The sequence below is a fragment of the Austrofundulus limnaeus genome, unplaced genomic scaffold (genome assembly GCF_001266775.1).
Source record: "Austrofundulus limnaeus strain Quisiro unplaced genomic scaffold, Austrofundulus_limnaeus-1.0 Scaffold60, whole genome shotgun sequence".
Lineage (NCBI taxonomy): Eukaryota > Metazoa > Chordata > Actinopteri > Cyprinodontiformes > Rivulidae > Austrofundulus > Austrofundulus limnaeus.
Genome location: NW_013952462.1, coordinates 768,151 through 792,266, shown reverse-complemented (window position 1 = coordinate 792,266; position 24,116 = coordinate 768,151). Strand labels below are relative to the sequence as shown.

Genomic DNA, 24,116 nt, shown 5'->3' with positions numbered 1-24,116 from the left:
TCAGACAGTAAATCAAAATTTATGTGTAAATTCTATAATCTAAGACAGAACTATTTTAATGATCCTATTCTAAATGTTTAATTTTATAAAATGTCCCACTACTTCAATCATTTAGGAAGTTAGATTTAAGTTTAGGTTTTTAACAGCTTATTTTTAAAAGTATATGTATTTTTCTTTCTGTTTTGTTGTACACTGCCATACAATAGAAATAAAAATTCTACCTTTTCCTCCATTTAAACTCAACTAGTACATMAAATAGTGTGTAAAATTATTCTAATAGTCTTGTAAATATGATCTGTATGCTAGTTTTGTATCTGTTCATTTGATTACTTATTTTTCAACACTGCTTTAACACAGATTTAACACACCTAAACTGAAATATTTGTACCTAAATACCTAAAGTCAAAAATATATCAGTGCTCAGACTGAGTCAAATGACKAAGACAAATCTATGATTCTGTACACATTGATTAGTATGTGAACAGATTCACTTACTATTAWAAAAAGCACACAATGTTAAGTTTTACTTTGACTCTTCTGATTAATACATCTTTTTCTGGTATACTCTGTGCTTGTAGTGTTTAGTTATTTTGTGCAGCACATCACACTGAAAAAATTATATCAGATTATAGATTCTTTGTGCCGAGGCTGAGGTCAGAGTTGGGCAGCTGACTTCAAGTGGGTTTTTAGGGCAATCGGAGCAGACGTCATTAACCTAAAGCTGACCTCTTAGGTCTTGCTGCTGTCATGAGGTCATCCAGTCAGCCTTTTCTTGTGCAGCTATTGCATCACCAATGATGACAGTTTCAACAGCACAATAGTTTTTGAAATGATGTCTAGAAGATGATAAATCATTGGTGGATGCAATCCTTACCAAAAGCACAGTAACCATGGTAACATGCCGGGCAGAATGAGATGGGAAGCAGAACAGAGGGACAAAGTGAGGACATGAGTGAATTTTTGAGGTATGAATGAAAACGAGACAATCCTGAAAGTTTAAATTGGCTTTTAGCAAATATAAAACTTCAAAACACACAAAAAAGGAAAATATTTCTTAATGGGAATAGCATTGTTGTGTCATCATGACAATAAATATGTAAAAGCAACTGAGTGATTTTAAATTGTTTGCATTCCAGCAGTGCTGTGTTTAATTAGAAAATTTAAATGAAGCCATAGCTATTGTTAATGGAAACATGTATGCTTTTTCTGCTGTAACTTGTGAAAGACAACAAAGTTACGTTTCATGTAAACCTCTAATCTATATTGACTAGGGATGGGTACCAAATTCGATAATTTTTTAAGTACAGATCGAATTCTGTCGGTACTACCGAGAACCTATTCACATAACATCAAACGGTACCAAGTTTTGGTACCTAAACGCATCATTGCGACCATATTGGCGTAAGAGTGGGAGATATTCCATGCTTGTCCTGAACGCAGCATCARGCAGGAGCGTAATGACATCAGCAGCCGCTGGTTCAGTAAACAGAGGCAGAGCTCGGTCTGAATGTAGCTTGAAAGCCTCGCAGCTCCTGGAGTAAAACTCGCCAAACAGACCGCCTCTGAATTATCTGGTGGATTAATTATCTTGTGAACACGACTAAGGCTGCCACAAACGATTATTTTAATAATCGATTAATCACCGATTATTTATTCGATTAGTCGACTAATCGGATCATACGTTAATTGAATATAAAACATACAGCTTATCACGTCAGAATGCAGCTGCTATTGTATAACCATCATTAGATTTTAGCTAAATGTTAACTAAAAATAACTGCTGTGGAAGGCAGGTTCTGCTCTGCAGATATTGCACAGGTTTCTCTTTCATTTTCTTAAAAAGTTCCCACAGTTTTGAGCTCCGTTGCTGGGTAGCCATGATACCAGAGCCTGTCTGTATAATGTCTTGTGACGTCCACGGCCTACCCCAGTTACCACTACTGTGCATGTGTGTCAAGGACAGAAAGGCAGATGTGGCAGTGGAAGGTGTCAAAGCAGTTTGGAGAGAAAAACAAAGTAAAGAACAACAACAAAAAAAAGAAAACGATTAATCGATTATTAAATTAGTCATCGATTATTTTAATAATCGATTAGTCATCGATTAATCGATTAATTGTGGCAGCCCTAAACACGACGTTCGCTTGCTCAAAGTAAATAAAGTTTCGCCACTTTCTTTATTTCATCCACCATTAAACAGAGACCGGCAGAGGAAAACAACAAAGGCACTCCCCGACAGTCAGAACGTGTCTGACCTGAAAGAGCACAAGCAGCTAACTTGAAGTGTTGGACGTGTTTTGGATGCTCAAAACGTAACTTGAATACCTTTTATTTATTTTAACTCCATCCTCTTTTGCTTATTTGATTTAAACTTATTTGCCTTCCATGGATCTCKATCGCAATTTTTCAAGCAGGGAAATGACATCAATAGAAATATGTGGAGCTGGATTTTAATTTGTGCAATAAGACAAAACAGTCTTGTTGTTTTCAAGAGTTTTCACTTTAAAGAAATTAGTTAAAAAACTGATGTTACAATACACAGAGTTGGATGTTGTCTTGACATTTGTTAAATTTTATATATTCAGAAATATGTTGAATTAAAAAAAAGTTCATTATTAGAAAAAAACACACACACACGAAGTACCGAAAATTGGTACCGTTGAGTACCGGTACAGATTCCCAGGTACTGGACATTGGTACCGAATGGATCCAAATGTCAAAGGTACCCATCCTTAACATTGATGTGTTTCTTGTCTATCCATCAAGCCAACTTAAATGAACAAGGGAAAAAATCTTTTATCATCAGCCTGGCACATATGGCACTTGTAGGCACACTGAGTCTACTAGAACCCCTAAACTCCATAGAAGGTTGAGTCAAACAACCCTCCACACCAATAGCTCTGGCTAATCTAATTGAAATAAATGAGATGCTCTCCGTTATGGCCTTAAAGCTATTGTTAGAGTGATGTGCACTAAGAATGAAGACAACCACTGAAGACAAAGAGCTCACATCTACAGAAGGTGGCAAGAGAGAGGAATAAAGGAGCTCTAAGGCATTCACATTACTTACAACAAATCTGTGCCTTTAAGCTAATGAAGATCAACAAAGACAAAAAAAAAGCCTTATTCTTTCCAGCCTACTCCATTAGAAGCTGCTCAGAGAGAATACCCTGTGTTGACATGTTTTATAAAGACAAAAAGTGCCAAATGAAAAAAATGATGTCATTTTTTGTGCCATATTAGAGAGAAATACGAAATAGTAAAAAGGTATATACTGTATGTGAAAGACGGTGAGAACTACATGTGTGTTTTTCTGTAGTGCCTTTAGGTCACCGTTGTTAGCCAATGCAAGTGTACATATCTGTGCAAGTGGTGTCTTTCTGTAATGCATGCAAGGCCACGCTCAGTGGATCAGTTAGGAAAAACCAAGTCCAACTCACACTATCCCTTGGGATCTTACACTTCAGCGCATCGAGCCACGCTGTGTGCACAAAGTGTGGATGTGTGTGAGTGCTCCTCTTGAGTGACAATTCACAAATCCAGAGGACTGGGCTAATGATGTCCCCTGTCTGACTGAATCAGAGCTTCAAGAGGTTGTGGGGAGAGTGAAAATGTGAAGAAAAAAAATAAAAGGAATACGGTAGAAGAAAAACAGATGTATTTTAATGTCTTATATGGGTAATCACCATGTGTTTGGTCCTTATCAATGAAGTTACAGAGAGGAAGTTAGTAAGAAACAACCAGGCAGTACACATATCAAGGTAATGTATTCAGTAGCACTTTTAAAAACTTTAACAAAGACAAGGGTTTGAGCTTACCGAGTTGATGCATTCCAGCTCCTTATTAAGCAGCCAYGGTAAAGAAAGTTTTCCCTCTCCCTTGTAGCAAGACTGAATTCTTTCTTTGATCTTCTCCTTTATCTTCCTCAGGGTGAACAGGCATAACGCTGACTCTTTAGGTGGTTTTTCCCGATTTTTCTGACCCTGAGAGAACACCGTGAAGAGGATGTCTTCATTCTCTGAAATCCCCAGAGAGTTGGCCAGCTGCCGGCCCGGCCGAGCCAAGAAAGCATCCTGCACCAAACGGTACTCTATCCCATCTTTAGTGCAGCCAATGGGGAACTCAACATAGGAATAAAATTTTGGGTCATCCATGCAGAGGCGGACAATTTTGGAGGTAAAAAACTGCTCTCCGCTGGCATCAGGTGAGGTCAGCTGAGTGTCTAGCTGCATTGTTAAATAGTAGACAAACTGTTCACTGCTGAAGCTGTAAACATAATAGATGTCGAAAGCAGGAAACTTGGACAGCGTGTCTGAAGGGATCTTTAGCTGAGAAGAGACAAACTCATCCTGATAAACAAAGCTAAACATGTCTGCATTTTCCTCATTCTCCATCAACTTCCGGCTGGACAAGGTAGGGAAGTACTCCGATTTGCCATCAATAGGGGTTCCAATGAATAACTTGCTGGTAGGACTTTGGGGGGAGCTTATGATAACTCCTGACATTGTACCCGACTCTGCCACACTGGAGAGGTAGTGCTCCTTACGGTGGTGAGGCTCCCCAAGCTTAAAGAGGTCATCCAGGCGCAGGAACTGACAAATACCCTGCGACGTGCTGCCACATGCAATGAGGCGGTTCTGTGCATAGTCTATAAGGAGCAGCTTGTTCACATTGGGGGTCTGGGCCAGATCGTAAGGGCAGGACTGGACACTGGGTGGAGGATAGCACTTCTCATTGTCTACCACTGAACCAGTCACATGGCTTCGCAGTTCAGTCAGGTTGCTAGACAGCTTGAAAATCCAGTTGACAGCTCCCACGTAGACTTCTCCAGTCTTGTTGTGGATGGCCAAATGTGTGAGCAAACAGTCAGAGCGGGCAAACTGTTTGAAAGGTGGGGGTTGTCCTTCAGAGAGGGATGGGCCCATGATGACTAAAAACCCCAAGAGGAGTAACAAGTTCCCCTGGCTAGGGAGGGTTACTAACCGACTGAGAAGATACATAACTGGGGTGTCCACAGAGGCAAGGCTGGGGGGATGGGAAAGGAGAAAGAGAGGAGGAGGAAGCGTACAAGCTCTGGTGCGTAGATCCTATGCAGGATTATTTGTTTTCTCTTCTACTTTAAAAGAATAAGGAAGGAGAGCTTGAGGGAGTGAAGGAGCAGGGAAGGAGAAACAGAACTCCTATTGATCCACTGCCCTGTTTTRAGCTCTGAGAGCAGTCATCAGGAACATCATCCAAACAGGCACAAAGAGGGAGACCTAAAAGGCAAATAGAAAAAAAATTTGTTAGAGTTTTCAAGGGACATTTCCTATTGATTATGCATCAAGAAGGCAGAGAGGCCTAAAAGGCCTGAAAATTACAGTTACAATAATGGGGGAAAGCACACTGAAATTTGCTTGGCAAAATATAAATAATATCAAATCAAGTCTGGAAGGCAAATGTGTCAACAGTGAATTATGAGCGTAGATGCAGGGGAGGCAGGAGTCGATTATTAAAAGCTCTCAACACAAAATTTGAGTATAGCAATGAGTTATGGATGCACAGCATTAAACTGGCTCGTATTTCATAACTTTCAGCGGTGGTTTTAGAGGTTTGCGCTTGAAAAACTGCCAGCAGGGACTGAAAAATTGACAGCAAGCAATTTGTAACTCTGTTTGCTTAAAGGCTTTCATGTCATGGTTTGAACTGCATCAAATTTAACACACTAACTGGTTTCTTCGCACTGTAATTACAATTTTAGCTCGTGCAAATTGGTAACAACCATTAGGGCAGCAGAGAATGAAGGCAAAAACTACTCCAAATGTTTCTGGTATTGTATAAACTGAACTTAGTATACCTGATAAACTAATTGGGGGGAAAAGAGCATAAGATTTTATTTTTTTCTCATTGTGACAAACTTATTCTTCAGCTTAATATTCTGCCCACATGTCAATTTTTAAACTGTCAGCTTATTTGGAAACATAAAAAATTAAAAATGTAAAAGATACATATTTGTTTAGCTTACGTTTACTCAAAAGGTTTCACAGAAACAAAATGTTCTGCAAAGCTCACAATGTACCCCGCGGCATTGTCAACACCAAATACAAAGATTAAGAGASAGGTTTGCCAACGGCATGCTGCTACTTGACAGGCCAATCATGCCCCTGTCATATCAAAACATTAGTTCTACTGTAAATGTTAATTATGCAGAACAGGATGCAACCCTCCCTGGTACCATCGCTTCAATTTCACCTTGACTATCAAAACTGAGCAAAGGGTGTTTTACGGCCATAACAAATTGGAAAAGATGACACACAACAAAGAGAAGGTAGGAAAGTAGGAAAGAGGAGGTAAGAATGTTACACAAAGAAATGAAAGAGGAAGGACAGATGCGTAATGAGGAAAAATGTTTTGTCTTTTTTTCCCTCAAGTCTCCCCAACTTGCTTTCCACTTCCTTTTCTTCTGGTGAGACACTTAGACACAAAGCAATCTGTCTATTAATCACCGAGCCATTAGGAAAGCATCTGAGTCTGCTTCAAAAACAGATTTCTGCTTCACTTTGAAAAGTTATGCTTAGAAAAAGAAAATACACGAGTGTAAAACAGCATTTGAAAGTACTGCTGTAAGAAAGATTATCATTAATAGACACTACTGCTTCAAACTATGAAGTCTAGGTGAAGAGAGGAAAAAGAAAACAACAGTGTAGACAGTCCATGAAATAGCAGACTATAACTCCACTGGCACAAGCTTAGTCATAAAGTCATGTAAACTTTGGCCTGGCAAATACAAAGTCATTTTACAATATAAAAAAGAGACAGACACTGCATGGGCATAAAGTGTGGACAAACAAAAACCTGGTCTTTTACTGCAGTTTAATCAGGGCTACACCTTTGCTTGAATCAAACACCAGGGGAGCCCTGRGGATAGAAGCACTTCAGCAAGAAAACTGCAGACAGAAGGGCCTGRAATTATCAGATATACCCCTACTCTCCACTTAGAGAGATTAAAARGACTCAGTGCGAATCGCGGCCTCTTTGGCACAAGCAGGCACAATAAAGTGACAAGCCAGCCTATAAAAAAACTAATTTCTTGCTCAACTGTACAGTCGCATGGAGTGATGAGAGCAGATGTCAATTTAAAGCGTGGCGGCGCGTAGGGAGGCTGGCTGCCTCATTTTCCTTTGTCATTTCRGAGAGAGGCAAAGACACAATGAGGCAGAGAGAGCAGGCGAGCTAATGTGTGATAAAGAATGGGACAGAACCTGGGAAAAAGTGTCCCTCCTGTAATCTCTCTTCATTTAGGCCAGCTACAGTTGGGAAGGGAATGTGAATCTAACGACAAATTGCACCTGGAGTCTATGACTGCTTTTATCTAGTGGTCAATAAGGCATAATGAAACATACTTCAGAACTTCGAGGGCAAGAAACGAGACGTTAAAAAAAATAAATCACAGTGAATGTTACCACTGATACCACCCCACCCCCTGAAACTCCTTCACGACACACCTTGCTGTWTATGACAGGTTCTGACTTTGACTCTTGAACAAATTACTTTTTTCTCAAATTTTCTCCATTTACTTCTCMCCACCCTTATCCCTCAAAACCTTCTTCAATTTCCCTTTTCTCCAGAGTTTCAGTGAAATGGTGGGAAGGTTGCGAATCATATCTGGCACCATCAGGGAAAACGCGTCAATCATTTTGGACTGGAGCATGTCTGACGCTCTGGGAATGAGCAATGAATGAATTGGGGGAGTGAAAGCCTTTATCAATTAAATGGAAAGCATTAGAGACAGTGGGCTGTAAAAAGGGGGCAAGTTGATTGAATTTGATCTTGGCATATCCCATCAACTGACAAAACTGAATCCCTACCCAATAGGCATTGGAAAATGGAATAAGACGCACTTCTTAAACAGAAAAAAAAAAGAACGCCATAAGAAACGGAGATTATCCTGAGCTTTATTTCACTCTCCTTTTATTATTCCCCTTTTTTTAAACAGACAAGTTGTTTTTTTTTTTGTTTTGTTTTTGTTTTTTGTTTTTTTTTTACTCTGGGTGCTGAAAATTTTGTGAGGTGTTGGCGGAGCAGAGCTGGATAACCTCAGCCTTTTCTCCAAACCTGCCCGTTCAGATAATGGTGGCGGTATAAAGCTGTGCTGATTTATTGCCGTTGGCACATCAATTACAGCCCTCGACACTAGAGGGGAGAAAGAGGAGGAGAAAAGTGTCGAGAGGGGGATGATGAAGAGAAAGGAAGAAGAGCGGCACTTGGACAAATTCTCTGTCTTATATGTGTTGCATTACAACATCTGGGTCACATTTGGGATTTAGAGCAAATGGAGAGAAGAACAGAAATTAAATTAGTGAAAAAAGAACTAAGAAATTAAAGAGAAGCTACATTTTGTTTTACTGCTGAAAAGACAAAAAGACCATCTAATTCAACCAATCATTAATTAGGACAATTTTTGTAATTTCCTTTTTTAATAATAAGCAGTAATCATATCTTGGCATACTAAGCCAATTAAAACACAAGACATATTTTGGGACAAAACTATGCAACTTGTGTCAGTGGACTTTCAACAACTGAGGTGTTTTAATGAGGGAGGGTTTTTATTGATCTGTKACAGTCAAAAAAGACAACATATTTCAGAACAAATCTGAAAGGGAGCTCAAATAGATCTGAGCCATTAATTATTCCTACACCGGTTTTTGTTTGGTTGTGTTTAACGTTTATTCTGACCAGAATCTAGAGATGTACAGCATTATTATTAAAAAGTAATATTAATGAAGAAGTACAGCTGTCCACGACACTTTGGATAACACACAATTTAATTAATGTCCAACTATATCATGCTTGTTAATGAATGAGGACAATCACTGATTACTTAGGACAAATATACAGTTTACACTTTTTTTTTTTTGAATATGTCAACTCTGTTTGTCCCCATAACTATCAAATTATTATGTGTAAATTAAAACTTTCATCTGCACAAAATAAATGACCTTGACATTAATCTGCCCTCTGCCTCTTCATTCAACAGCCAAAACACTCTAGAGATTGGATATTTGCCTGGGGGTGGGGGGGTGAGGAGTGTGAGAGGGGGCTGATCAGCCCAAGTAGATGGCAGGAAGCAGGTGGAGGGGGTGGGACAGTTAGAGAGCAAGCGAGAAAGAAGGGGACCCAAACCCTGATGCCTTAATCCTCTCGCAGGGTCTGCCTAATCTCACAGTCCCTATCTAACATATGGGAAGAACGGATTACCCTCCCCCAATACACTGAGGAATAGATTGATGAGGGAAGAGGTGACCAATCCCTAGATACAGTGCAAATTCAAAACATAAAAATAATAATAACAAAAAACCTTAAGTGTGATTTTAATGAATATGATAGAATCTGGTGCTTAAAAATATTTAGGCTTCTATATTTTCCCCTTAGACACACTGCATTATGCAAAGTGTCAAACGTGTCTTTTGCAGTTTGGTTGGTTGTCCTAGTCTCCTCATGGGTCCAAATCAGAGACGGTCTCAAACACTTAAAGAGACACAAGAGGTTAGAACTAACATTTTAAACCACACTAGTTTACAAAATGCATGAGCCGCACCAAAAACTAAAACCTCACAGCAATAAACTAATCACTCTTCTACTGAGGATTACTGGAAAATTATCAAAAATAAATAAATAAATAAATAAATAAATAAATAAATAAATAAATAAATCACCAAGCCCATCTGTCACACTTGCACAGGGACGTTTGTTTTTACAGGGAGCAGTTTTTCAGCAGGTTGGCAGCAGAACATAGCTTGATTTCTAAAGTAACCCMGAGGTCAATGTAAATGGCTACAGTAATAGTAGCAATTATTTTTGTGTCACTAGAAAATGATTTTAAAAAACAGTGTTTGGATACTAGATGGAACAATGAGATATTTAGGTTCCAATGACAACTGGCACTGTATCGTATTCAAGTCATCCAATAAAACATGACAAATTTCTGAGGGAGGAAGACTGATTTTGAAAAGAGGAAAAGCAATAAAACAGTAGTGTATTATGTGTGATCTTGTATCGCTTGCCTTAGCTAGAGGAACAAACTGACTGGCACGTCTTGAGGTGCAATAAAAGCCCTTATGACTCCTGTTTTTGTGCCAACGTCAATCAGTTTCGGGAAGACAAGTGCCTGTGGCCTTTCTACATTTCTCCGCGAAGGTGCTTTGCCAAAACAAATGCCTTGTTCCAGAGTACAAATGTAGTGTAAAAGTGTTTGTGCGTCCCTTAGGATGTCAGGCATTAGAAGAAATTTAGGCTCTCCTTACTGAGAGGTTCATCCCATCAGCCCAAATGTACAAATAAAACCTTGTGTGCATACAGACTTCCTTTGATTGATGTGAAGGATTCAAGAAATGCTTGAACCAGCGTTCATTTGATATAAATGCTTTAAAGTTGCCACTTTAAGAGCTGAAGTACAGGAATTAGGAAACAGAAAAACTTTTTTATAAGTCAAACTTTATTTTGACCTCAAGCTTGAATCAACAGCCTGAAAAAAGTCTGAAGGTAGAAACTATAAGACTGTGTTCTTGCATGAGAAAAGATCTGGAGCAGCAGTGAGAACAAGGACAACTGCTTCCATGAAAACTAGTGTGCACACTGGGTAACAGATGTGTGTGTCAGAGTGTGACAGCTGCCATTCCAAGATTGGCGACAGACTGTGGGCACTACATCACACAAATACTCCCTCTCCTCATATCAAGTCAAACACATATACAAGGATTTTCAGACTAAAATGCAATTACACTCCAGCATACTTCAGAAACACACGAATAGCACCCTGTGTGTGTGTGCGTGTCTCTTATCTGCCTTCATTTGTCAATTTCATCGCATAAGACTGCTCTGATTAATCTGCCACATATCTTTATRGACTGATCATTTAGAATAATTTGATCAGTGGTCACAAAATAAAGTCAGACGAGAACTGCCAAATACATTTAGAAAAAATAAAAGATTTATTGATGGCATCTTGTTCTTTGGGAACTTCTGAGTCAAGCCAGAGATTCATCAGTGAAGCTGATAATGCATGACATTGTCACCACCATCACATGGATGTCAATCGGGAAGTCTGAGCAGTGCTACAACCAMGCAGTTTAGTGTTTATTCACAGATATGACACCCGTGTGTGCTCAGGATAACTTTACTGACAGCTGGAATTTAGCTGCAATGAAAATGCTACAAAATACAAGCAAGTCCTTACAAAAACACTCACTTGCTCTAAAGTATTTATTTGTCAAAAAGCATTGCGTGGTGGCAAAAGGCTCCCCACAATGTTTGTCAATGTTGGCAGAATATAAAAAAATATACTTTAAAGGGAGGATTTTAAATCCTTTTTCACATTAATCAGTTCATCAGTTTGGATCTACAATCTTTGTCTGCATAAGAAACATGAGAACGATGTGGTYCCCACTGAAAAGGGCAACAGATGTTAACCAATGCTACCAGCGAGGCCATACAGATAATTGTCAGCGGTTGTATATGAGCCTTCACATCGTCTCCAGCTATCTATTTTTGACCTCTGACAAGTCTTCTCTGACCTGAAATGCAGACMGATTGTGTGGTGAACAAACCTCAGTGTGGAGTCCAACACCTCATCACATATACACATTCCATACATATTTGTAAATGTGAGGTTATCTTATAACAAGTGACGTGCCCCAGCTRATCAATCAGTTTACAAAAAGCATTGAACAGCCATTTCAAGTCTTCTCTGAGCTGTTTGAGCTGGATGGTGAACACCACCATCCCATTGCTCTGAACGGTTTATGAACAMTGTGTCTAATTTGGCTGGTGAACACTGAGTTAAGCGCTCCAGGCTGTCTCCCAGGCACACAGCCCTTGTCATTAAAATAACACATGAAGAGCAGAATGCCTGTATTTGTCTCCTCCTTCACATCTATCACAATCATTCCTATTCAATCGTACTCCCTTATTTATTTRTATGTTTTGCTGAAATGCTGACGTTTGTGTATTTCTTTGTGTACACTTTGTATGTTTATACAGAGGCCTGACTAAAATACAAATGTAACACATCAAATTAAAAGCATAAAGACGGAATCACATTTCTCCTCCCCGTTTCAGCTCTCTGGAGAAAAATACCTCACAAAAACAAAAACCTTCAATCAAGCTGCTGCAACAAAATAAAGCCCCGCTGTACCAGGAATCAGCTAAAATACAACCCACATTTTTATAAAGGAGCACACAGACACACAAACACAGATTAGTGGCTTGCTCTTAATCTCTGTGCTGTATTGTGCGACTGGGTCTTTCTTTCAATGACAAATCCTGTGTCTGTAGTGTGCGTGCGTATGTATGTGAGTGTGTGTGTACTAAGGTGTGAGACATGGACAATATGTAGGTCAAGGCCAAAGAATGCTTGGTTTAAAAAGTCTCACTGTGAGGTTATAATTTAGTATTTCACCACCAACATGGTAAGACAGGACCACACAAGTCTAACATTATTGTCTGAAGCATTATGCTAACACTCTTCGTGTTTGATGAGGCTTTAGGTCAACAACAATGAAGACAAATGATCAAAGAGGCTGATAGTGCACAGCAACAAGACCTGAACAAAAATCACCTAACTACTGAAAATAGAAAGAAAAAAAACTAGCTGAATTTGTGGTCAACAAYAACACAGACTTAGCCATGATGTGCCACAACCACACAATGTAACAACCCTTCGTCAGAGAGATGCTTTAAAACTTTGGCATCTGCTCCACCCTCACAAACCAGTTTGTGTTTCTAAATGAAAATTTTATGAGTGTGTTCAGTAACAAAGAAAAAAACTGTTAGTGATACAAATTATCTCCAACTCAAATTTTAAGACAATCTGACATAGAAAAACCACAAAGCCAGGACTGAGAGCAAGGGTGGGGGAAAACAGATCTCCTTATGACTAGCAATCACTTTAATTTGTACAAAACGAGCACAAATGTTTCTGCAGATTTTCCTGCTTGAACTGGGAATGTTGTGGTTGTAGCCGTCTGGACTGATTGTACAGGTGTTGACATAATGAAACCACAGTTGTGAAAATATTAGTCAGCAGACCGGGTGAAGTGAGGCACGGCTATGACAAAATCAGGGCATTAATGATGTAGATAAAAAAAAATGACCACGATGTATGTTTATGAAACAGGCCTGAATGAGGACAGTAAAGTATCCACAAAGACAAACATGTGCTCCCAGCTCTCTCTGTTAAAACAAAGCCTGTGCATTCTTCCATAGTACTGCTTATATTCTCCCTGTGAGCTCACTGTAATGGAATGCAGCCCTCTCAGCCCGAAACAGCTTATTACCAAACAGTGTGGTCTTCAGCTGCAACGCTGTGTTTACTTTCTTTGCCTCACAACTTTCATCTATGAGTGAGTCTAACCTCTGACACAGGAGGTGCTGTTTTGTAAAAACTCACCAGAAAGTTTTGATTGTTACTAAAACATGCATAAATGATAAATTCTCTCCCAAACGATCCAAGAACAGGTTTTGGTAATCACTGTGCTGGATTTTTTTTTAAAAAGTAATCAGCTCAACGAGAAAGGTATTTTAAAAAGATAGTCTTTGCTTGCGACTGATTACTGATTTATCCTCATAATAAATCATATACATTATAAGTTAAACAACTGAGTTCTATGGTTTTGATCAGTGTTTTTTGACTGAAGCAARTGAAGCATAGCACCACAACACAACAGCGTTATCAGTTTTAGCAGCAACAAGAGGAATGTTACAAAAGACTTTGTATCTTAATCTTTAACGCTCATATTAAATTATAGAGAAACTGACAAGTTCCTTAGAGGCCATGTCAAAAAATGTTCTCAAATCTTGTCAGTTGTCGTACCTTTCCTGTTTTGTCACATGCAAAATGTACTGAACCTATTTTTTATTATTAAAATAGACAAATTGACTATCTGTTCTACTTTTTGCTCCCATCATGACTTCATCCAGTGAACACTTTTACAAATAAATGTCCTGCTTTGTTGCAGGGGGGAAAAAGTGCATTCTGACGCACACAAACAAGCACAATCAGTGGGACAGGGCTGGTCTGCAATTGACTCAAGGCTGCATCTTTATCCATCTCTGTCCATTAGGACCATACTGTTTCCGGATATATGCTGCAGAGTAGGATCTGTAACCACATCATTGGTTATGACTGCATGGCTGTAGCACTGCTCTAAATGCTTTAAGACGGGCGTGTGGCTTGTGTCACATGGCATTTAACCGATTTATGTCCACCCATGGGTCACAAGACAGCTGGCTAAATGCAGATATCAGAGCATGAGGAATAAGATTTACCTCATCAACAGGAAAATTGTGTTATCAGTTGGACAGAGTGAATATCTAAAAGGCAAAAACATTTATTCCCAAAAATGTAAACATTCAGTTCATTTCTAAGTGGTTGTGAGTGTTTATTAGTATATTTTGGAAAAGCTAAGTCTTGTAGAGAAAATCACCATCTGTAATACATCTGCATATATCATATTATTAGGAAAACACAAAACAACCGCAAGATGATGATCAGCCAGAAGCACTCACATGACCCACATGGTTGAAGTTACCACAATAAACAGGAAGATCCACTAAACAAAGATGGCGTCATGTCCAGGAACTCATGGAAGGGACAGTTCATTTTGTTTGGCACAGTAACATTTGAGACATGTGAGGCCAATGCCAATTATCTCCTGTTGTGCTGTTGTGGAACTGAAATAAAGGAAGCTCATCTATCCTGACAGTTTGTAGCTTAGGAGACCCCTCTTTATTCCGTCAAGCAGTCAGTTTGTGTTTGAATAGGGGCCAGCGAGCTCATGCGATTTCCTGTCCTGTCCCTGATCAACAGCGCATTCACTCAGCTCTGCATGCATCACCGCTTCACTTTACAGGCAGCGACAGAGAAGGGAGACTAAGGCGGAGGTTTGTGTAGGAACATGTAGGTGTATATGACTAATACCTCATTTTCAAAYAGAAGACGTAACTACAGCATGTGCAGTTATCCCACTTGTAAAGTTACAGCTCTTTTTTTGTCAGAAAAAGTATGATTTTGTAATGGTCAGGACAAAAATACTTGAGCTAAAAGAAGAGAAAAGATGTAGTGAACAGAGAAATATWTCGAGTAAAAACAGGTTTGGAATTGAATGTACAGACAGAGGGACACAAAGGAAACTGCTGATGGTTCAAAGGTGTGGTGATGATGAAGAGCGTGATGGAGAACTGAAAGATAAGTTGGCGATACAGCTACAGATAGACAACGGTGTGCGATGATGAGGAATGAGACAAGAGAAGAAGAGTGCAACCTGTCTGCTCTGCAAAAAGGATTTATTATTTTGGTAGCTAGTGGGCAACAGAGTACCTGTCACATTACAGCTACCACCACTTTAATTTCAACGAGGTACMTCAAAACAACACTCTAAAGTTTAACTTTCACAAAAAATAATACGTTTTTAAGTTCAAATAAAGTGCTTCATTATTTGAGTATTTGTTGCTTTTAGGCTTTGTACTTCCTGTTCTGAAACAATCAACATTTACTGAAACTATTTTAACAAGTAAAACTAAGACAATTTTTTTCCTCCAACAGTAATCACGTTAAGATCTAATAAAGGAACAAATTGTTTTTGCCTAAAAAGGATTTGCATAAGCTCAAGGTCTAAGACTTGCAACATAACAGTCAGAGTAAAACTCCAGCTCTTCCTCCAGTATGATCAGAACAACATGTGAGACGCCTAGATGTTCTTGGAGCCAACCCAAGAGGAAGGGCCAGGTCTACTGGTCAGTCCAGGAGGACAAGTAACATCTGCTGTTGTGAGTCTTTCACAGGGCAGACAGGAGAGAGCAGGAAGGTTCAGCTAACACACATTAAACTCCCTGAAGTRAAAGTACAAGGATTGTCTTTAGACTTAGCGAGTACAATTATTAAAGATGCAGCTAATGTAAACTGAATGTGCAGCCAGATTTGGTGGATATCTGACAATCTTTGTGTCTCCCTAGGTTTGCATTAGTTAAAACTAAATGCAGAAAGTGACAGCAAGGCGAATGAGACAAAAAAGGCCAAAGTGTGTCTAAAGAGCTTGTCAGAACCATTACAGGAACAGAGCCCAGGACGAGGTACAGCTCAAGTGAAGAGGAGCATGTGGAGGAGGATAAGAACAGACATGGAGGAAAAAAACACACACAGTGGGAGATGTGCTGGAAAGACAGCAATGTGAGCACGGAGGAAGGTAGATAAGCAGAGACTGGTGCAAGCGGGGGAAGATGAGAAGAAGAGTGATGAGTGAGAGGAATGTCAGAGAAAAAAGAAGTAAGGAGATGGAAGAAGGCTGAAGAGAACTAAATATATCGGCTCCTTGCTCAACACGTTGTTGACATAAGCAGTCTTGAGGTGCGACTGCGACTTCCTGGTAAATTGAATGTTACAGCTGATCTAGTGCTATTTTCCCGACAGACTGGACAACATGTGAACAAAAAGATTCAGGAAGAGGAGGGCCTTTTCTCAGCCTTACAAAGTCAAATAATTGACAATTCAAGTCAGAGTTGCAAATTCAAGACAGAAACAGTCTTACTGGAGCGACACAATCAAGGGAGGTTTCCTGTGGCTTTAAATGTGTTTAAATGTTATTTGCCAAAGTATGATTAAGCCCCCCCTCTGTTTATATCCAAACCCAGACTGCTGGATTTGTACTTCGCTCCCTCCAACCCATCTTTTGCATTCTCTCCCAGGCATCTCACAGTTGCATACAGAAATATCACACAAATACTGATCATGCAAATGACCTGTCATGTTCTATGCACCCCCTGGGGAACTACTGCAAACCATAACTTTCAAATCCTTTGCTTATTTCCGCAATTCGCCACCACTTTTACAGAAGATGGAAAATATGTCAGAGGTGTCATTTGATCACCATTATTGTAAATTGTTTGAATATTTATGAAAGCTAGGGCGCTCCGCTTCAAAGTGAGGTGGATGGCAGTGGTAATGATGCAAGAAATGCTGGTATGAATGCCATGCAAGACGCAAAACAGGATAAAGCGTAAAATTATATATGTGCATATAATATAGTATATATATACATATATACGGTTGTTTTTGTTCTCTTGGTCATGGCAGTAAAAATAATAATAATAAAAAAGCTAAAATTCTTATAGTTCAAAACAGAGGCAGCATTTTTATGTCAAAACGTCAGAAATAATCAATGCAAAAATAAATAGAGGTCCAAATGTTAAATAATATTTATARATGCTTTTTAGATATTACAAGCCCTATAATTAGGCTGTTCAGAAAGGCAATTAAGATCAGGATTTTTTTTTAACGACAAACATCTGAACGGATTTGTAAAATTTTTCCCATTTATAAAATCACTTTGCGATAAGCCATAATCTATTCATAAAACATCTGGTGCTAATCCATTACCTACAGATTACAAGTGGGTCTTGACCTATTTTCTGAGAAATACGGTTTGATAATGGGATTCAGAACAAAGCCAGTCTCTGTCGCAGCKTTGCAATCCACTCTCTGTTCAGGTGAGATGACCCCTTTCCTTGGTGTGCTTATTGATGGATTGTATGATCTGTTCCAGCTTGTTAAAACTTGTGATGTCTAAAGGGCAAAAGATTAACTCTCAATCAATAACAAGAACTTGCCACCAGGGTGGTGCCAGCGACCTCTACTTGCCAAACATAAGCAGGGAAAGAAACTCGGAAGGTCCCCGTTGGTCTTTTGAGGAATATTTCAAATCTCAACATGCCTCATTTGAATTAAGCAATTGCTTTAAACTTTCAGACAGACACAAACAGATACAGCAGATTAACAGTTCAACTGTCTTAAAGAAAGCTGAGAGAAAGTTCTAGGAAGTGACAAATAAACTGTGAACGTGTTTGCTGAAGATGTCTCACTTTACGCCCTGACCTTTCCAAGGAAAACAAAGTGAATCCATTTCACTTGGCTGTGTTTGTATGAAGCACAAGGCAGTAATTACTGAKAACTAATGAAGAAATGGATCAAAACAAAGCACCGACACACTTCTGCCATTTKTGTCCACCCAAAAGGCTACATTAGCATCTTAAAAGCAAATAAAAATTGTATTCACAATACATACTAGTTGAACTTGGGGGTGGGGGCACGTATCATCCCTGACTGTGTAACTGACCAGTAAACATTGCAAACACACTTAAAACCAAAACACTACGTAAATAGTAAATAGAAAAGATTTTTCAAAAAAGAAATACTTTGATTTGAGTTTTAAGAGAGGGAAAGTAAACTGACACTCTCATGCACTAGTCTTATAATAAAGAAGAAAATAAGCAGAAAAATATTAAAGTTTACTTAGCAAACCAAAACATACCACCACTGTAGATGTACAGAAGTGTTAAAAAGCATTTCAAGTAAAACAAACAGATCATGAAGTGTGACCGCCAAACTGCCCACCGATGAAACCCTCTTGAAGATAAAACTCTGTCAAACAAGCATTCTTAGAAACCCTCAAATGCAACACAATGCTGTAAACATAATTCCCATGTTCACAGCTGAGCTCTCAACTAAATCTTTCATTTTACAATGCATTTGAAAGACACCCATCAGTAGAGGACTGTGGTTGTGTGTGAATGTATGGTATAGGCAGACGATGCCTGAGGTACTTCATTCAAGAACCCTGATAAGTGAGTGGCCCAGATCAGGGCTGACAGCAAATGGTTGCTGCTAATTTKGGTCACTGTGTTGTAGGAATGCGRGATATAAACGATATACGGTAGAAACTATATGAATTTGTCCTATGATAGAGATCTGTAGTCWACCGGCCAACCYCYCAATTGTTTTTGATGACGTAACCGGCTGGAGTCAAAACAGAGGAAGCGGGAAGTAGCGTGGCTAATTTTTAATTTCTAATTTAATAAGGTCTAATTTTTTACCTATACATATTTATTCCACTCAATTAATGTGTGATTTATTTATTTTCTATTATAAGTTTTATATCGTGATACATATCGTTACCACCACTCATCATAATTATATCGTGATATGATTTTTTTTACCATATTGCACATTCCTACTGTGTTGCTTGCAGAGGCATAGATGAGTCTATAACATGATAAACAGATATAGTGCATGTTTGAAAAGCATGCTTGTGTGGTTAGTTCAACTTKATCTACTGTCTGTTCTTCAGCTGTACATTCCCTGTGCTGAACTAATCAAGTCTTGTCACTCTTTCTTCTTTGTGATATGGTCCTGATTAGCTGGACAGTGGCTGTGGTGTCTGCATGGCAAAGTTATTCCAGCAATGTGTTTGTACTGAGGTGGGTCCTTGGGGAGACATGTCAGCCTGATCCACAGCAAAGACAAAGCTTTTTACTGCTGCGTCAAAATGTGAACAGAGCAAAATGTAATGAAGAAAAAGAAAGTGGTACAGAYAAGCATAGTTTGAGCAAGGACAGAGAGAAAAGTACAATGTCACTATATTTTTGTTTCCTGTATTTACAGGAGTTACAAATATACTGCATGTTTAAGTTTAATTTCTTGTTTGAAAAACATAAACCTCAGGAACTATCACCCAACCAGGAAATAATGAACATCCAATAAAAGGTTGTTCCTAAAACAACAAAAATAAGAAAATAATTTGTACATTTCCTTGAAAGTACCTTTAYGTTTTCAATGCTCATTGGTTACTCTGCAGCTAATCAGTAATATGATTAAAAGTGTGTACAAACAAGGCATTGTTTTTTTTTTTGTTTGGTATTTTTTTTGTAATGGATGATTTAACAAAGCAGGTATCTATCCAGTCTAAGCTTAAACAGGAAGTTCTTTTGGCGATCTGATGCACATAACCACACGGTCTCTGCAAAGCAAACATGGCAATCTGCAGTTCACACCTCACTTTTCCTGTTGCACCTGTAATATCACAGAGGCATGCACACACACTGCCAATAAGACACAAAGGCAACGCTGCAGCTGAAGCTCTGAGTAAACACATACTGAAACCCACCACACACATGCAGACGTGGGGCTGGGGCTTCACCACGGTGGCGCCTGGGCCGGGCAGGCGGCAGCAGCAGCTACTAATTAGGAGCTGCTGGCTGAACAACTATAGTTAGGGCTGGAGCTGGAGGGCTGAGGAGGATAGGGCGACAGGTCTGACACTGTGCCTGCGTGAGACTGGATGTGTATTTTTAATGTGTGTGTGCGTGCGTGCGTGCGTGTGTGTGTTACTAGCAGCCCTGAGGCTTTAGAGTAAGGCCTCAGTTCAACTCTTGCTGACTCAGATTCAGCACAGCCTGTCTGGCTGCAGTTTCTACTACCATAGCTGGAAGCAGTGGAAGAAGAATAAATTGCTCTTTCGTTGTTTCTGTCACCAAGTTCATGTGTGGTTTCAGTTTTACTTTTTTTTTAACTCACTCATCCCAGTTATCAGCCACCATAATTTTGTTTCCAGTCTTTTTCCCTTTCCTCATGCACATTCAGAAATGAGATTCAATAAATAAAAATGTTCACAGAGCAAAAGGAAAGACTATAAATGGGGCATCAAAACAGGAAATATGTTTGCTTAAAATAGTAATCAGCTTCCTAGACAGTGAAATGATTTTCCTGTCCCGCTTCGTTTTCATTCCCACATGCTGTAACTAGATTTTCTTGCTCTTCTTGAGCTGATGAAGTGAACCAAACCTGTTGGTCAAGTCTGGGAACCAACTACCACTATTTGGCACATTTGGAAATCTTTTAAATTATTACATATTGGGTTATTGCAAAAGGAAGAAATGTGTACAGAAAATGGATGGATGGATGGATAGGTTATTGCAATTTTGTATTATATTTAAATTTAACAGTACAAAAGGTAAATTAATTGTCAAACATAAAAAGATTACAGTGTCAGTATAAAGACTCTTGGCCAAGATCTTAGTTATTTAGTTAGCAGGCCAGCTAATCCTAAAGTTGATATCATCTCTAATCTAGGTGATTACTTCGATTTTCAAAAGTACTTGTGTTAGCCTCCTTGGATCTAATGCCCCAAAAAGCAAATAAGCCTAATCTAAATTTAGGTGTAGGCTTAATTGGAAAGTGGGGTAACTTTCTAGAGAAAATCTTGTAATGACTGAACATTTAGCGCTAACCTTTGGGAACAACAACCCAGTGACAGGAATGGTAGGTGACTTCACTGATCATTTCTGGGAAGATCAATGACAAAGTTTTCTTGTTGTTTCTACATCAGCATGTACAATGAAGACTCCTCCTTTCTTTTTCCCAGAGGTTTACTGACCTGTACACAAACACGTACTCACAGATACACAAATACTCCTTCTCCTTTGTGTTTACAGTCTAAACAGAGTGTAACGGAAGAGTGTGTCAGTTTATTGTTTGTCTGTTCCTCTCCGTTTCCAGATGTTTACCTTGGAAGAACAATGGACTGGGATGGGAAAACCTGAACATGGAAGGCCTTGTACTGTGTTGTGTGTTTATGTAACCATTTTAATTATGATTATATTTTACTGTTTTCCTAAAGGGCTCCCTGCTACTAAAACAACACACAACTTTAAGGTCAGGCCAACAACTTTCCTTGATTTGTGTGATTTAACTCTCATTCCTTCCCATGACTAAAACACAACTTAACATTAATACTTGTGTACCAAATCCCACAAAAAATTACTTCCTCCAGCATGAAAGCCAATGCCAGCCTTGAAATTTGGCTAATTTTCTTAGATGAAATGCATGTGAATTTTTTTGCATCCACATTACAATAGCATTTTGAACAATAACAATTGTACTGGTGTTCTTTAAATCAGTTCAGGCCTGTCTCTTTGCTTTTTATCAGTTGTATCCAGAACAGAATACTACAAAGTACAGAGAATGGGAACGTATGTCACGATGCATTGCATGCTAGGTAACGGCCGTCATGTTTTAGGACACCCTTTTTCAAAACAATAATTGACGTTTCAGGCCAACCACAACTAAGGATGGGTACCTTTGACATCTGAGTCGATTCGGTACCAACATACGGTGCATGGGAATTGGTACCGTTACTTAACGGTACCAATTTTCGATACTTTGTGTGTGTTGCTTTTTTTATAATAAACTTTTTTTTACATATTTCTCAATATATAAAATTAACAAATATCAAGACAACATCCAACTCTATGTAATGTAACATCAGTTGTGTAACTTATTTCTTTAAGGTAAAAACTCTTGAAAACAACTAATGCGGTGTTTTGTCTTATTGCACAAATTAAAATCCAGCTCCACATATTATTATTGATGTCATTTCTCTTTAGAAAAAATGTGTGATGGAGGTCTATGGAAGGCAAATAAGTTGAAATCAAATAAGCAAAAGAGGATGGAGTTAAAATAAATAAACGGTATTCAAGCAACATTTTGAGCATCCGAAACGTGCCCAACGCTTCAAGCTGGCTGCTTGTGCTCCTTCAGGTCAGACGTGTTGGGTGTGTCAGGAATCACCTCTATTGTTTTCCTCTGCCGGTCTCTGTTTGATGGCAGATGAAATAAAGAAAGTGGCAATACTTTTTTACTTTGAGCAAGCGAACATCGTGCTCACAAGATAATTAATCCACCAGATAATTCAGAGGCGGTCCAGTCTGTTCGGTGAGTTTCACTCCAGGAGCTGCGAGGCTTTCAAGCTACGTCCTGAGCTCTGTTTACCAGTGGCTGCTGACGTCATTACGCTCTTGTGCGATGCTGCGCTCATGACAAGCATGGAAAACTCACCATTCTTGCACCAATACGGTCTCAATGATGTGTTTAGGTACCGAAACATGGTACCCTTTGATGTTATGAGAATAGGTTCTCGGTAGTACCGACAGAATTTGATCTGTACTTTAAAAATTATCGAATTCGGTACCCATCCCTAACCACAATAAAAAAAATCAACAAGAAGAAAAAAAACAATGATGGACCACGAGAAGCTCAAGAGAAAGATACCTTACCGTGGCAAGCTTTACAAACAAGCAAAAATTGAAGGAGTTGGGCTAGTTTATCCCTACGATCGATCAGTGGACRGTGGATCCTGATGAGCTACCACAGTTTACGTTTCCCAACATAGCTAGCTACCTTGTTTGTGGCGTGAGTGCATACGCATGTGAGTGATTCAAAGTTTATAAATCTCTGGAGGCTCATCTGCAGAACAAAAACTGGATGGAAGCAGGACCTGCAGAGTTTTAGAGACAACGACCACAAACCTGTTGTTCTTATGAAGGTAGGTGAACTCCATGAGCATGCACACGCACACACGCACACACGCACACACACACACACACACACGGACTTTACATTGCCATAATGTAATTTATACTGCCTAACCCTGACCATATGCACTAAGGTTAACTTCTCAGTTACTTGCCTCATGTTAACCCTAACATGAACTCAATTCATACCTAAGGGCTAACCTCAACCCCCGACCCACAATATGTATTTTCCCTTGTGAGGACTGTCCTCACAAGGGCAAAATGTCCTCACAGTGATGCTTATTTTTAGTGCYAGTCGTGTACACACAGACACAGACACACACACTTGCCTCTTTTAAAGTTTAAAGACTACACAGCAGTTCTGATCATTTCAGATTTGCTGGCCTAAGCACTATAGCTACGTGTTATTTCTGGTGATTAGTTTAGAACATTAAAGCTCTTCTGATTTCAGATTGTATTTTAAACCACACTTTGTAAAGTTGTTTACACTCAGTAAATGCAATGTATGTACCTTATTTGGTAGGAAACCAAAAGCACTGAGTGATGCTATTCAAATACTTTAGAGGTGTAACTTATTTGTGGAAAATTAATGACATTTAAAGATACATAAGTTGGCCTTTAATCTCAAGTTAATGGATCGTGTGAATTCAACTCAACATTTAGAATTGTGGATCRTCACTCAAACTCCATTTTCTGGCATGAAATGCAAAACATGAGAGGCTTTATTATCTGTTTTAAGTTTATTAGAGATTCATTCAGGCATGCTTGTGAAGGTCACGCCAACCACAAGTGTGCTCAACATGGATTGGACAGTAAATAAGTTACAGACTCTTTCCACAGCATGCCATACACTTTTAATAATTTACCCTTGAGCCCCAACATATATTTATCTAAAACGTACCAGGACAGGAAGGAAACAGTATGTTTTATTGCTTTGTAAG

General features: G+C 39.0%; 1 protein-coding gene across 4 annotated transcripts in view; it reads right to left on the bottom strand.

Annotated features, from left to right (window-relative positions):
- plxna1b (plexin A1b) overlaps positions 1 to 24,116 on the bottom strand; it is a 199,413-nt gene that overhangs the window by 157,859 nt on the left and 17,438 nt on the right. For all 4 annotated transcript variants that reach the window (XM_014009644.1, XM_014009646.1, XM_014009645.1 and 1 more), the window contains exon 2: positions 3,816 to 5,255. In XM_014009644.1, the coding sequence (XP_013865098.1) occupies positions 3,816 to 4,997 (1,182 nt within the window). In that variant the 5' untranslated portion in view covers positions 4,998 to 5,255. The remainder of the gene's footprint in view (positions 1 to 3,815; positions 5,256 to 24,116) is intronic.